The sequence below is a fragment of the Lolium rigidum genome, chromosome 5 (assembly GCF_022539505.1).
Source record: "Lolium rigidum isolate FL_2022 chromosome 5, APGP_CSIRO_Lrig_0.1, whole genome shotgun sequence".
Taxonomy (NCBI): Eukaryota; Viridiplantae; Streptophyta; class Magnoliopsida; order Poales; family Poaceae; genus Lolium; species Lolium rigidum.
The window spans coordinates 260,804,386-260,818,988 of NC_061512.1; the positions used below are offsets into that span (position 1 = coordinate 260,804,386).

The 14,603-nt window shown below is 46.6% G+C and overlaps 1 protein-coding gene across 1 annotated transcript; it reads right to left on the reverse strand.

The window, feature by feature from the left end:
- Nucleotides 1–415: 415 nt before the first annotated feature.
- Nucleotides 416–3,761, reverse strand: LOC124657543 (probable flavin-containing monooxygenase 1). The gene is made up of 2 exons (XM_047196080.1): nt 2,170–3,761; nt 416–623 (listed from the first exon to the last, which is right to left on the reverse strand). Exons 1-2 carry the CDS (start codon nt 3,759–3,761, stop codon nt 434–436), a joined length of 1,782 nt encoding a protein of 593 aa, XP_047052036.1. The 3' UTR covers nt 416–433.
- Nucleotides 3,762–14,603: the final 10,842 nt, after the last annotated feature.

Below are 14,603 nucleotides of genomic sequence, written 5' to 3' on the forward strand. Positions count from 1 at the left end.
GGCCTTTCCTTACTCGATAAGCTTCGTCTTGCGGGCTTCGACTTCCATCATCATGGGCTTCTTTACAATACGCATCAGGGTGACATGGACCTTAAGCCCAATGAAGCATACCCATGTCACCCCACAAAATCACCTAAGGGATAAAGTTGAACAACAAAATATGTATATGTAATAAGCACAATATTTTTTTTTTGAATTTCAGGTTAGATTCAGATTATATTCAAACTGAATTCAATTTCTGTGTTTGTACTATTTCTTCAAATTTCAGATATTTTGATGAGGATCGAAATATCTCTAGTGCCCAACTTTAAAAACTTGGATGATTTAACCGGTTTTGACTACTTTAAAATACGAACTGGACAACCACATAATACTTACTTTATGGTGTTCTTATTTTTTTTCGGTTCAAATTCTCTCTCTCGCTCAGTGGAGCTCACTGGATGTCGGCGTAGTCGATGGCCCCGTAGGGCTGGAACCACTCTGCGAGGAACCCCTTCTTCCTCCTGGGCTCGCACCCCATGTCGCGGCAAAGCTCGTCGTTGTACCACAGGTTCACGGCGCCGATGCACGGCCTCCACGCGGTCTGCCCGTCCCTGCTGCCCCCGCTCCTCCGCGCGTAGTACCTGCCCCCGAGTATAGAAGAAGAAACTCAAGAAGAGCAAGTGCATCGAGATTTTTTAGACACATCTCGTGCCGTTGACAAAAGACGTAAGTATACTATCATTTCCCATGAAGTCTATATTGTTGGCCTATAAATCACTTCAACTCTATTGCTGCAGCCGATTATTTGCGAGTACATGGACATGGCCAGCCGCTGCATCGGGTTTAGAGATGAGGCCACAAATTTGAAGGGTAACCAACATAAAACCCTTTATCTTCTTTTTTTGGCCGTTTTGGCTTATATCTTTTTTGATTTTCAACATCTTGTTCTATAGTTTGTTTAGAGGAATCCACAGGGCATGCCCAGAATTTAGAAACTAGGTTCAATGTTTCCGAAAAGGCACTCGAGGAAGCTCATGCTAAGCTCTCCCCAGCTAGACACATCATGGATGGTTTCATTGTCGACGATCGGCGATTTGACCTTCCTCGACGAGCCTATGGATGAACTTGAGGTTGGCGATGCCGCAACAGTCGCCGAAGGACCCGATGAAATCGAGTCCGAAAGGCGAGAAGATCCTCTCGACCCGACGGGGAAGTTTAGGCTTCTGATCGTCAGATCCATCCCGTGGTCCAGATTTTCGAAGACCAAGAGCAGGTCGTGTGGGTGTGGAAGGAAATTAATGGAACCGAACCTGATCTCCCCGCCGCCAATTCTCGAGTTATTGCTTGGTGGAACCGCCAAAATCACCGACTCCATGACTCTAGCGCCCAAGATCCCCATAGACGGCGGCAATTGACGAGGGGTCACCTCGAAAACGTCCATGGATATGGACTTAGGATTCAGGGAAAAGTGGTGCGTTGGTGGTTTCGTCGATGGTCAGACGAACAAGGCTTATCCGACCAATTGATTATGAGGCTAAAGCGTCGTAAACTAGAACAAGCTAGGGTTTACAAAAAAGATTCGATGATCTCCCGCTGGCTCCTCCTAGCCTTTATATAAGAGGATAGGTCTCAGAGTCCAGTTCGGGTCGGTTTACATATGTGACTTGCCTAACTAAGAATATGTCGGCTCCGCGGTGGGCCTTTCCTTACTCGATAAGCTTCATCTTGCGGGCTTCGACTTCCGTCATCATGGATATTTTACAATACGCATCAGGGTGACATAAACCTTAAGCCCAATGAAGCATACCCATGTCACCCCACAAAATCACCTAAGGGATAAAGTTGAACAACAAAATATGTATATGTCATAAGCACAATAATATTTTTAGAATTTGAGGTTAGATTCAGAATATATTCAAACTGAATTCAATTTCTGTGTTTGTACTATTTCTTCAAATTTCAGATATTTTGATGAGGATCGAAATATCTCTAGTGCCCAACTTTAAAAACTTGGATGATTTAACCGGTTTTGACTACTTCAAAATACGAACTGGACAACCACATAATACTTACTTACTTTATGGTTCTTACTTTTTTTCCGGTTCAACAACCGGTGTGCTTGAAATGGAAAACAAATGTAAACACTGGTCTTTGACTAGGCAGACACATCCACTCTCTCTTGCTTACTGAATGTCGGCGTAGTCGACGGCCCCGTAGGGCTGGAACCACTCGGTGAGGAACCCCTTCTTCCTTCTGTGCTCGCACCCCATGTCGCGGCAAAGCTCGTCGTTGTACCACAGGTTCACGGCGCCGATGCACGGCCTCCACGCGCTCTGCCCCTCCCCGCCGCCCCCGCTCCTCCGCGCGTAGTATTTCCCCCACTCCGCGCAGCTCTCCTCCATCCGCCGCACTCCCGGCAGCCGGAACGCGCCGTCCAGCAGCCGCGCCACCCACTTGGCGGTCATCTCGGCGGCGTATATGTTGTTCATCCCCTCCGCGTAGCCCAGCACCGCCATCTGCGCGACCCGCGGGTGCACGCACTCCCTGTACAGCGGGGCGCCGGCGATGATGTCTTTCATCCGCGGTGACACGAACATGTCCCTCAGCTTCTGGTCGCCGCGGAAGCCGGTGGCCAGGATCACCACGTCGGCCGGCACGACGCGCTGCTTCTCGCCGCCGCCGTGGAGCACTAGGCCGTCGGCGCAGAAGCTGAATGCTTTGGACCTGGCGAGGACGACGCTGCCTTCCTTCACCCTGTCGTAGAACCCGTCCGGCAGCATGGAGATGAGGCACGACGACACGCACCTCGCGAACCCTTGCCCGGGTTCCATCCCGTACTTCCGCATGGGGATCTCCCTCCGGTACCACGCCCCCGTCGCCGCCGATATCGCCCAGGCCAGCGGCGCGAGCAGCGCGGCGAGGAGGTGGGAGGCGGCGCCGGCGCCAGGCTTGGGGACCATGAGCTCGGCGAAGCGGTTCATGTAGAGGTACGCGATGCTGACCTTGCCCCACACGTCCGGGCGGTTCAGCAGCATCTGCGGGTTCCGGCACACCATAGTGCACGGCAGGCCGGCGCCGTTGGCCTCTGCGCACTCCGTGGCGATTTCGTAGGCCGTCTTGCCGGCGCCCACGACGGCCACGCGCTTGCCCTTCACCAGCGCAGCGGCGTCCGCGTCGTCCATGTTGGAGAGCTCCATGGAGTGGAGCACCTGCCCCCGAAACGCCTCTGGGCCGCCGTTGGCCGGGAACGACGACGGTATGTTGGGCACGCCGCTAACCCTGCCGATGCAGAGGATCAGAAAGTCGAACTCGTGCATCTCCGTCTCCGGCTCCTTCTCGCTGGCGCCGTGTTGGCGCACGGTGAGGCGCCACACGCCCGTGCCATCGCCGAACGCCTCGCCGTTGCCAGCCCACCGCTCCCACCCGTCCGCCGCGTCCTCCGGCTGGGCGCCGACGTACTCCGCGGAGACGACGGTGCTCCTGAACCTGACGCACTCTTCGACGCCGAAGCGGCGCGCGTAGGCGGCGAGGTAGTCAACAACCTGGTCGTGGCGCGGGAACACGTCGGCGGAGTCCGGCCAAGGGAAGTCGGAGTAGCGGTACGCGACGGCGGGGGACTGGAGCCTGGTGGAGGCGAGCGTGTGCGTCCACAGCCCGCCCACGGAGTCCCCGGCCTCGAACACCACCGGCCGGAAGCCGCGCGCCAGGAGGTGCTTGCACGCCGCCAGGCCGCTCGTGCCGGCGCCCACGACCGCCACCCGCTTCGCCCTGTGATCCATTGCTCAAATGATTTGGAATTCTGTACACTGCTGTCTGCTAATGTAATGATTTTTGGCAGGACAGCTGGTAATACTGTATGCAATGGCGCGGATCACGTGCAACATTTAATAATTGGAAATCAATTACAAGTGCAGTGCCGTTCGTTGGCTGCTTCTTGGTGACAAATGACTGATGAGTGATGAGATTGGAGACGGAGAGCTCTCCATGTTTATTTTTTGGTATAGTTATTCTAGTGTTAAATTTCTGTTAAAACGTCTTCAGCCGGTGATGTAAAATACATCATCAAAACGTAGTTTTATATCACCTGCATTTATGTATTTTTTAGCAAGTCCATGTGATGCAAAATAATTTCATAAACAGTTATAGTGTTTGGCACATTTGAAATGAAATCCAACGCCGGCACATAGTTTAACATTGCCATTTGGACATAGTACTACGACGGTTTCGTACATAGATAGTTCGATCTAGACAATACATAGATGCTTCGACACTAGATAGTCCTGCAACACATCGCAACAATAGATATTTCAACTAACCTGACGTAGACGGTCCGCACTGGCTAATTTGACCAACCCTACCTGCTTTGATGATTCTTTTCATGTATCATACATAAATATATAAATTGACAACGAAATAAAGTAGCAAACATATGCCATTGCCCTTTAGGCATCGCCAACGAGTGGCAAGTTCCTTCCAAATATGCGAAATAAGACAATATCATACAATGTGTCCAAAAATTAGCTAGTTTCTCCCAGAAAGGTGGCAAGTTTTTTCCCAAATGGTAATCATCTATGCTATTTCCCTTCAAACATCGCAAGCTCGGATGATATTTTGGTTATTTTGGATCCAAGCCCTTTGTTCGGGATCAGAAATGTTGTCCAAGTCGATAATCATGATCCGGTTCTCCTCGGCCATGACCTTGGCTTCAGCCTCTAATATCCTATACTTGGCATCAGCATCCATGAGCATAGCCTTGGCTTCACCTCGAGGAGCCTAAAACCTGGCATTGGCCTCTTCCACCTCAAGAGCTCTCATGTGGAGATCAACAACTCTTTTGGTGGTGGCCTCTTTCACTTTACGCCACCTCTCTTCCCTCTCGACAATGGCTTCTTCATTCTTGATCATCAACTTCCTCAAGGTGTCTTGGAACCACCGATGTATCTTTTTACCAAGCTCTGAAGGAATTCCTTTTTGTGACAGCTTAGAAGAATTTTTTTGGTCTTTTGCCCTTCAAATACTTATATTTTGTATTTTGCCCCCCAATGTTTTCCCTCAAGCTCCACCACTACTTGGAACGCCAACGAGGAAGCTTGATAGTTGACGTCAGCCTTGGTGGCCTTGCCCCCTACCGTCCGGCGGGCACGGCCACCACCGTCTAGCTCGTCAGTTTGTACTGTCACCAAGGCATTGGCCATGGTAGTCAAGGTCTATGGCACCATCCGTTGACGCATTGACATTGCCCTTCTTCTTCCCATGTCCCCTAACCAATCAGCAGCTGATAAGTCTCGTGCACCTCAACTCCCATTTCCTATATCGAACTTGCCCGAAACAAACACGACAAGAGGTGGACTATTGTCCACGTCTTTAGTGACATGACATGCATTTGCCGGCATCTATTTGCCAGCCAACAATCTAAATGGAACTACATTTCATAAGAGCACACATGCATTTTCCACTCTGCAATGCAGTCTGCAATCTAAGTAAGATGTGCCATTGTCATTTAGGTACATTGAAAAAGACGATAACATCTGCCCTTGATATACATTATCATCCCGCTCGCTGGCATCTCTTTGTTTTGCTACTCATTCACGCTCGGCCTGAAACTTCGTTGTGCTTGATTATGTTCATGGGCACTTTGAATCTGTTGGATTCAGAGCACGATTATTGACAGTTAGAAAGACCTACAGATTACTGTGCAGATGCGATTGGCATTATCAGAAATATTAGGTGTTTGCTGCTAAGCTGGGGAGTTAGCTTAGAAAAGTTATGTCAGTTCTTTATGTTTCTTCTCGTGTATGTAGAAAACGTAAATAGAAAGCATTATCTGATTGCGTTCCTCATCTGCAGTACTGGTTATTAGTGTTGGTTGACCTGTCAGGTTTAAGAGACAAAAACGTTCTAGTCAAATAACGTCAGATTTAAGAGATAAACATTGACAAAAACGTTCTAGTCAAATAACGTTAAGGAGGAGGCCCACGAACCAACGTTCGTGACCACCTCGTTCGCATCTCACGCGCCACGATCGGGGGCACCAAAACCAACTCGATGGTTTGGTCCCCCGTCGCTCGCGCCATATAAAAGGGGGAGCACTGGCTGCTATCGATCACGGCCGGTTTTACGATTAGCTCGCTGCTTTCCCCACAACTCCTAAAGCCCTACCGATCTAGGGAGGCGCAGAACGACGGGAAGACCGGACCGGAACCTCGCCGTGCTGTGCCGAGGCGGTGCGGGTGGCGCCCGGAGGGGATCGGGAGGATCTCCCGATCGTCATCGACCACAAGTTCGTCATCAACACCGCCACACCAAGCCTGCCTCACGCAGGCGTCGATGGGATCGTCAATGACCCGTAATGCATCTCTAAACCTCTCTGATTATGATCATTAGGTGTTCTAGTGGCTATTGTTCACGATCTGGTGTTACTCTTGAAGTATTAGGCCTAACAATGGTATCAGACGCTGGTCATAGTTAGCACTAGAACTCTAATGCGATCTAATGATCCTAGTTATGTTGTAGATCATGTTATTAGGCAATAATGTCGATGATTTAGCCCCTGTATGCATGTTTAGCACTCAGATTGGTTATTTTTTCGTTCAAATTGCAACCATCTGCAAGCAATCACAACCCTAACCCTAAGGGACGCGAGATGGAGACCTACCTGATGCCGCCGGGTGTCTGCCTTTACCCTCCGGGGACCGTCGGAGCAGCTGCTGCTCCGGCGAGGGCCGAGATCCCGCGCCGCCACTCTCTCCCAACGGAGGAGCGCGCGGGTTGACGCGCGGTAACGCGCGGAATGTTCGGACCATTCTAAATGCTTTTCCTTATGTTTTTTGCACTATTATACAGAAAAATCATTGCCTATAAAATATGATCAGAAAACATACCATTTGTTCTGGACAGAAATGAACCAACGAGATTTTTTGTTTAGAGTATTTAGTATGTTTTAATGTTGAATTATCAAATTAAGCATCACATATGTTGTTCCTTAAATGTTCTAAAGTTGATGTTTATTTTGAGAATGTTATGGCTGCAAAATAATTCTGACCAACGTTGTATTATTTACGCATGTCAACCACTAATGTTGTTCTAATTCATGTCATTTCTGCTCAACGGTGTTTGACATAGAATAAGAAACTTATGGCATGTTTATTTTATATGCATGCAATTTTACTAATGAATGTCCATGTCAAATTTCAGCTTCCGCTGCGATGCGTTATGATGTTGTCGAGCGAGTTGACCGGCAGCAACTTTCCTCGTTGGAAGAACTCCATTGAGCTATGTTTGGCTTTCAACGAGTTTGATTATGCCTTAAGGGAGGATAAGCCCGTGGCGCCGATTGCTCGGTGCTACGGGGTATGATGAACTAAAGAAAACTTATGACTCCAAGATGGAGAAGTGGGACAAATCCAATCACGTTGCAATGCTCGTGATGAATTCTTCCATTTCACCCGAGATTATTGGGGCTCTCCCCAAGAAAGATACTCGCTAAGGAATTTATGGAAGCCTTGGAGGAGCAATTCAAAGGCTACGAAAAGGTTTATGCTCATGAGCTTTTTCACAAGCTACTTGGCAAGTATAAAAATGATGGTGATGTTAGGGGACACATACTGAGAATGATAAATGCTTCAAATAAACCGAAGCACCTAAAGTGTGAGCTCAGTGACAATCTCCTTATCATCATGATCTTGGAGTCCCTCCCTGAAGAGTTCGATCAGTTCAAGATCAACTACAATTCCATGAAGGAGAAGTGGACACTTGCTGAGATATCCCCTCGGATTATCCGGGAAGAAGAAAGAATGATAAGACAGAACAAGGATCGGGCTTTTCGTGTTGGCTCCTCAAAGAGAAAGCATGACGGGTCAGGCCCTTCAAAGTCGCCAAAGAAGACCTTCAAGAAGGAAATGCCAAAGTTTAAAGCAAAGGAAAAGGAAAAGGATAATGGACGGTCTTGAGCCCACCGATAATGTGTGTTTCTTTTGTAAGAAGGAAGGCCATTACGAAAGGACTCGTCATGAATACCTCAAGTGGATGATGAAGAAAGGTACAGATGAAATCACTTTTGTTGATGAAATGTTATATACTGATTTCTCTTGTACATCATGGTGGATTGATTCATGTGCAACTGCTCACGTTGCTAATTCTATGCAGGAATTAAATATGATCCAAACCGTAACAAGCGGGGCAAGACGACTTAGAGTTGCAAATGGAGTTGAAGTTGATGTTGAAGCTGTTGGGTCACTCACCTTGGAGCTCCACACCGGCTTTCACCTTCATTTAAATAATGTTCTTTATGTACCTACTTTAAGTAGGAATTTGATTTCAGTTTCTTGTCTCGATGATAACATGTTTGAGTGCAAGTTTGGTAACAAACAATTTGTTTTAAATTATTGTAATAAAGATGTTGGCCTCGGTGTCAGACGAGGCAAACTATATATGTTATCTATGAATGATTATGTTTTGCATGTGAGTAATGTTTCAAATGTTGAGAAGAAATGGAAGGGTACTAGCACTTCTTCGAAATTGTAGCACTGTCGTTTAGGCCACATTTCGAGGGGAGAATGGAAAGACTTATTAAAAATGATGTACTCCTCCCATTAGACTTCTCCGATGCGGACAAATGTGTTGATTGCATCAAAGGTAAATATGCAAAAACAATTAAGAAAGGAGCGGTAAGAGCCACGAGTGTCCTCGAACTCATACATACTGACATATGCGGACCTCTTAATGTTAAGTCTATAGATGGTTTTGATTCGTTCATCACCTTCACAGACGACTTTTCCCATTATGGGTACATTTACCCTATACGTGATCGATCGGAAGCTTTGGACAAATTTAAAGTGTTCAAAGCCGAAGTTGAGAACCAACTGAATGCAAAAATTAAAGTTGTACGATCTGATCGCGGGGGAGAGTATTACGGTAGGCACGCTCCTTATGGGCAAATTCCTAGCTGAGAATGGAATTGTTGCCCATTATTCAATGCCTGGTGAACCTCAACAAAATGGTGTGGCTGAGCGCCGCAATCGCACGCTTTTGGATATGGTGCGTAGCATGCTCAGTCATGCAAGTTTGCCGGTAAGCCTATGGATGGAGGCATTGAAGACGGCTGCACATATTTTAAATCTTGCTCCCACTAAGTCAGCACCGAACACACCTCACGAGATGTGGACGGGAAAGAAACCGAGCTTGAACTATCTACGTGTGTGGGGCTGTCCTGCTGAAGCTAGAATTTTCAATCCACAACTTAAGAAGTTAGACCCAAAAACGGTTAGTTGTTTCTTCGTCGGATACCCGCACAGGGAAAGGGATATCGTTTCTATTGCCCCGGTCATACCACTAAGTACGTGGAGACCCGGCAAGCGGTATTTTTTGAGGATAATGAAGTTAATGAAATAAGGAAGATCGATCTTGAGGAAAAGCGGGTGTGTGCTCCATCCCCGATTATCCAAAAGGTCGTTCTACCAATGCAGAGGAGAATCACTTCTAATGTTGAGACCGAACCTCACAGTTCCGGTCCTCAACACTGATGGTGATCCCGAAACTAATGATAACGCAAATCCAGAAGGTGAAGAAAATCACCGGTCGGATAATGAAGAAGATCCTCATAATAATAATGCCCCTCCACCACCATCGCTCGTGAGAAGATCACATCGAGAAAGAAGAAAAGCCATCTCAGATGATTATATCACCTACATGAGTGAGGATGTAGATGATATAGGAAAGGTGGAGGATCCAACCTCATACAAGGAGGCCATTAAGAGTTTGAATTCGTCTAAGTGGCAAATCGCCATGGAAGACGAGTTGAAATCTATGAGCTCAAATGATGTTTGGGACCTAGTAGAAGTTCCTAATGACGCCAAAAGAGTAGGCTCCAAATGGATCTACAAAACTAAGTACGACCCCAAAGGGAACATCGAAAGGTTCAAAGCTAGACTTGTGGCAAAAGGTTTCACACGAGAGAGAAGGAATCGATTATAATGAAACTTTCTCTCCTGTGTCATCTAAAGATTCTTTTAGGATCGTCATGGCTCCAGTAGCTCATTTCGACCTAGAATTGCATCAAATGGACGTTAAGACGGCATTTCTAAATGGCGACCTTGATGAAGACGTGTACATGACTCAGCTGGAAGGTTTTGTTGTGGAAGGAAAGGAACATTTAGCATGTCGTCCGAAGAAATCCATATATGGCTTGAAGCAAGCTTCAAGACCAGTGGTACCTCAAGTTCGATAAGATTATTAGAACTTTTGGTTTTACTGAAAATGTTAAGGACAACTGCATTTATGTTAAGTTTAAGGGCAGTAGGTTCACAATATTAGTCCTGTATGTGGATGACATATTATTGGCCTGCAGTGATAAGGATATGCTGCACGAGACCAAGAATTTTCTGTCTTCCAATTTTGATATGAAAGATCTCGGTGAAGCTTCATATGTCCTCGGCATTGAGATTCATCGAGATAGGTCTAAAGGTGTGTTGGGACTATCACAAAAGGCATACTTTGAGCGAGTACTAAAGAAATTCAATATGCATAAGTGCTCTCGGCTCACCTGCCCCAGTAGTCAAGGGCGATAAGTTTGGGACATTTCAATGTCCGAGGAACCAAATTGAAACTGATCAGATGAAGTCGGTTCCTTATGCTTCAGTTGTCGGAAGCATCATGTATGCACAAGTTTGTACACGCCCTGATTTGGCTTTTATAACCGGGATGCTTGGCGGATTCCAATCAAATCCAGGACTAGACCACCGGAAGGCCGCAAAGAAAGTCTTGCGTTATATGCAAGAGACAAAAGGGTACATGCTTACGTACAGAAGGTCTGATAACCTACAAGTTGTTGGTTATTCAGATTCTGATCATGCCGGTTGTGTGGATAGTAAGAAATCCACGTCAGGTTATGTATTCACACTTGCCGGAGGAGCTATATCGTGGAAAAGCTCCAAACAAACTATAGTTGCTTCATCTACGATGCAAGCAGAGTTTATAGCATGTTACGAGGCCACTGGGCAGGCTGTATGGCTAAAGAATTTCATTCCCGGACTTAAAGTGGTCGACAACATTTCAAAACCACTTCTATTGTACTGCGATAATGAACCCGCAGTTTTCTATGCGAATAACAACAAGTCAAGTGATGCTGCCAAACACATTGACATTAAGTATCATGTTGTGATGCATAGGATCCAGGATCAAACAACTAAGGTTAAGCATATAAGTACGACTCGTATGCTTGCGGATCCGCTAACGAAAGGCTTACCACCCAGAATCTTTCGTGAGCATGTTGCCGGCATGGGATTACTGGAAGCCTTATGATTCTGGAATAAAGGGACCATAATAAGAACCACTCCCAATAAGTATTATGTTATCCATTTCAAGATAGGCGGGTATGCCATAAGTGTTGAGGTTCAATAGCATTTTATTGGTTGTTGTAACACCTCACTTTGGTTTATTATTCCTATGGAGAATGGGCAAATGATGTTAAACCTAACGATCAAGGGGGAGAATGTTGGTTGACCTGTCAGGTTTAAGAGACAAAAACGTTCTAGTCAAATAACGTCAGATTTAAGAGATAAACATTGACAAAAACGTTCTAGTCAAATAACGTTAAGGAGGAGGCCCACGAACCAACGTTCGTGACCACCTCGTTCGCATCTCACGCGCCTCGATCGGGGGCACCAAAACCAACTCGATGGTTTGGTCCCCGTCGCTCGCGCCATATAAAAGGGGGGGAGCCTGGCTGCTATCGATCACGGCCAGTTTTACGATTAGCTCGCTGCTTTCCCCACAACTCCTAAAGCCCTACCGATCTAGGGAGGCGCAGAACGACGGGAAGACCAGACTGGAACCTCGCCGTGCTGTGCCAGGGCAGTGCAGGTGGCGCCCGGAGGGGATCAGGAGGATCTCCCGATCGTCATCGACCACAAGTTCGTCATCAACACCGCCACACCAAGCCTGCCTCACGCAGGCGTCGATGGGATCGTCAATGACCCGTAATGCATCTCTAAACCTCTCTGATTATGATCATTAGGTGTTCTAGTGGCTATTGTTCACGATCTGGTGTTACTCTTGAAGTATTAGGCCTAACAATTAGGTGAATGATATGTCTGAGTTCTGTTTACTAATGAATAAAGAGAAATATGTTACGCTTCGGAATTCAACTGTCATGTGAGCGTTTCTGGTGGGGAAAAAAAATATAATCAAGCATAAAATTGCATATAGTTCAGAAAAGTTCTTTTTATTGGAATTGCTACATTGCATCCGAAATCTCTACTTTCCATATTGAGAAAACACGAACTACTCAAATTGCGTCGTATGGTTAAACATTCTCGATTCTTTTTTTCAGTCAATTACATCATTCTTCTCTTATATAAGATTAATGATGGGTGCTGCAGACGCACTTTCATGTCACACCAAAGTGATTTCATAATATTTTACAAACTCATTTACATAGACTAATTAAAAAAATTGCGGCAGCCTTCATACAACCTTTTCACCTGCTGTAGTATATTTATGCAAAAGAAAAAGTAAGTGAAAACTTGATCGTACCAGAAAGTTTCAAATACCGCTAGCGTGTCAGGACCAACAAGAGCTACGTTGGCTCGTCTCTCTATTCCCAGTGTGGACGCACGCACAATTATCTCTGAATCGCTCCGGCGACAATGAGGTTTCAGGCAGAGAAAAAACGGAGGAGACACTGGGGTGGCCTTTCTTTTCCAGCCTAACTGAAGACTGCTACACAGCTACAGTTCTTCTTTTATAACACGGCCTCGACACAGCATCGTGCATCTCTAGCTACTGCCATGCCGCTACATGTTGCACGCGCGGACTGTACATAGACGACGCGCGCACTCACACACTAGCACAAAATCCAGTGCTCATACAGTTGCACCAGGGCTGGTCGACAGCTTGTAAAACACACATGAACACACGGCCGTCGTCAGTGTAGACTACAAGTGTACGCGCAAGATAGCGCAGTAGCAGGTGGCGCGCGTGTTGTTGGTCGTCCGGTGGCGGCGATCGAAGAAGGGGGAGCCTTCCAACTAGAATCACGCAGACGAGGACGACGGCGATGAGCAAAGAGACCGCCCCAACGACGGCCCAGAAGATCCTGTCGAATGTGGTGACGCGGGGGATCAGAACGGAGAAGACGAAGATGCCGAGGAAGCACGCCGCAAACCCAGCCGAAAGCCTGCCAACGCGCAAGTCGTCCTCCTCCACTACTTGCTCGGTCGAGATCGTCGGCGACTCCATCTCTTCTTCGCGTCCGAAGATGTCAAAATTGATCTGGACTAGATAAACTTTGGAGCCGCCAGGCCATTTATCCATTACACCGATCTGGATTATTATTGCGTATATAAAGCCCTAGCGGTTGGACGTACGTGATAGTACCTAGTACTGCCTAATCGTTGGTCGTGATTTTTTTTGTTTTTTTTAGAACACTCGTTGGTCGTGATTGGCTCTCACGGGCAACGAATCACCGAATCTGCGTGCACCCACGGGCAAGGCCCATACTAGCAGGCCGGACACCAATTGTTGCCTTCTTGGACGCCAAGAGTTCTGAAGGCCATCTACTTTCCGAATTGTAGTTTTTTGGATGCATAATTAGGGGGCTCTCCATCTCAAGTGTGGCGAGCTATCCATGAAGGTAAAGGTGTCTTGCAGCAATGCCAGTGGCCATAACTAACAAGTATATACGAGTGGGAAACTAGAATAAAAGGATGAATTCTTGTTTCTTCACCTTTGTTAAGACTAATGCAGCTAAGCTACTTGCATAAGTCATACCTTATCATCAACAAGAACAGCGCCATGAGATTTGTACCAGAACTCTCGGAGGAGATTGATAGAACACAAGTGATCATTGTCAAAACAAGGATGGCACCCATCTGGTAATCTCTGAAGTATCTTAAATGAGCTTTGCTTAACCTGTACAGACAAGTAATAATGACACAGAAAATTAGCAGTTTCATGAATATGTATATGTTTTAAGCACACAGGTCTAACTAATATGTGACAAAGAGAACCGACATAATATAATATCAATGCTGTGATAGTTCAATACAGCTAGACGAAAAATTAATAAGTGTGGAAAGATAATATGGTGCACTTAATGTGCACTTAAACTTTTTTATGAATTAGAAGACCAGTTAACCCAGCTTTCAGTTTTCAAATTTTTTGTGGCTAGTTTATCGATCATCTTAAGCAGCGACAATGTGATAAGGGGGTGGCCCGATCTTCTCAGTAAGCAACGGAGGTGATGATGATCACGGGATGATGGCAGCGGAGAAACACGACGATGAAGTGGATGATAACTTGTATGACGCAACGAGATCTCTCGATTGGTCCCTGTCGCCAATGCAACAGCTCTCAACCCTGCAAGATATTCGCAACTCCACACACTTGCGCACGTAGCCGCCGACCACGAAGCGGTAAGTTGCAACCGTCTAATTCCCAATGGAACAGCAGATCACACAAGACTTTTTCAGGATCTACACAATATCAAGCAATATGGTGTAGGGATTCAATAGTTTTGCTAGAGCAAACAACTAAGAACTAGGGTTTATCTTAAACGTGGTCTAAAGCAGCTAGGGGGCGTCCTGGGCACTTATATAGGTGTCCGGGACGAGTTCTGGTCGAAA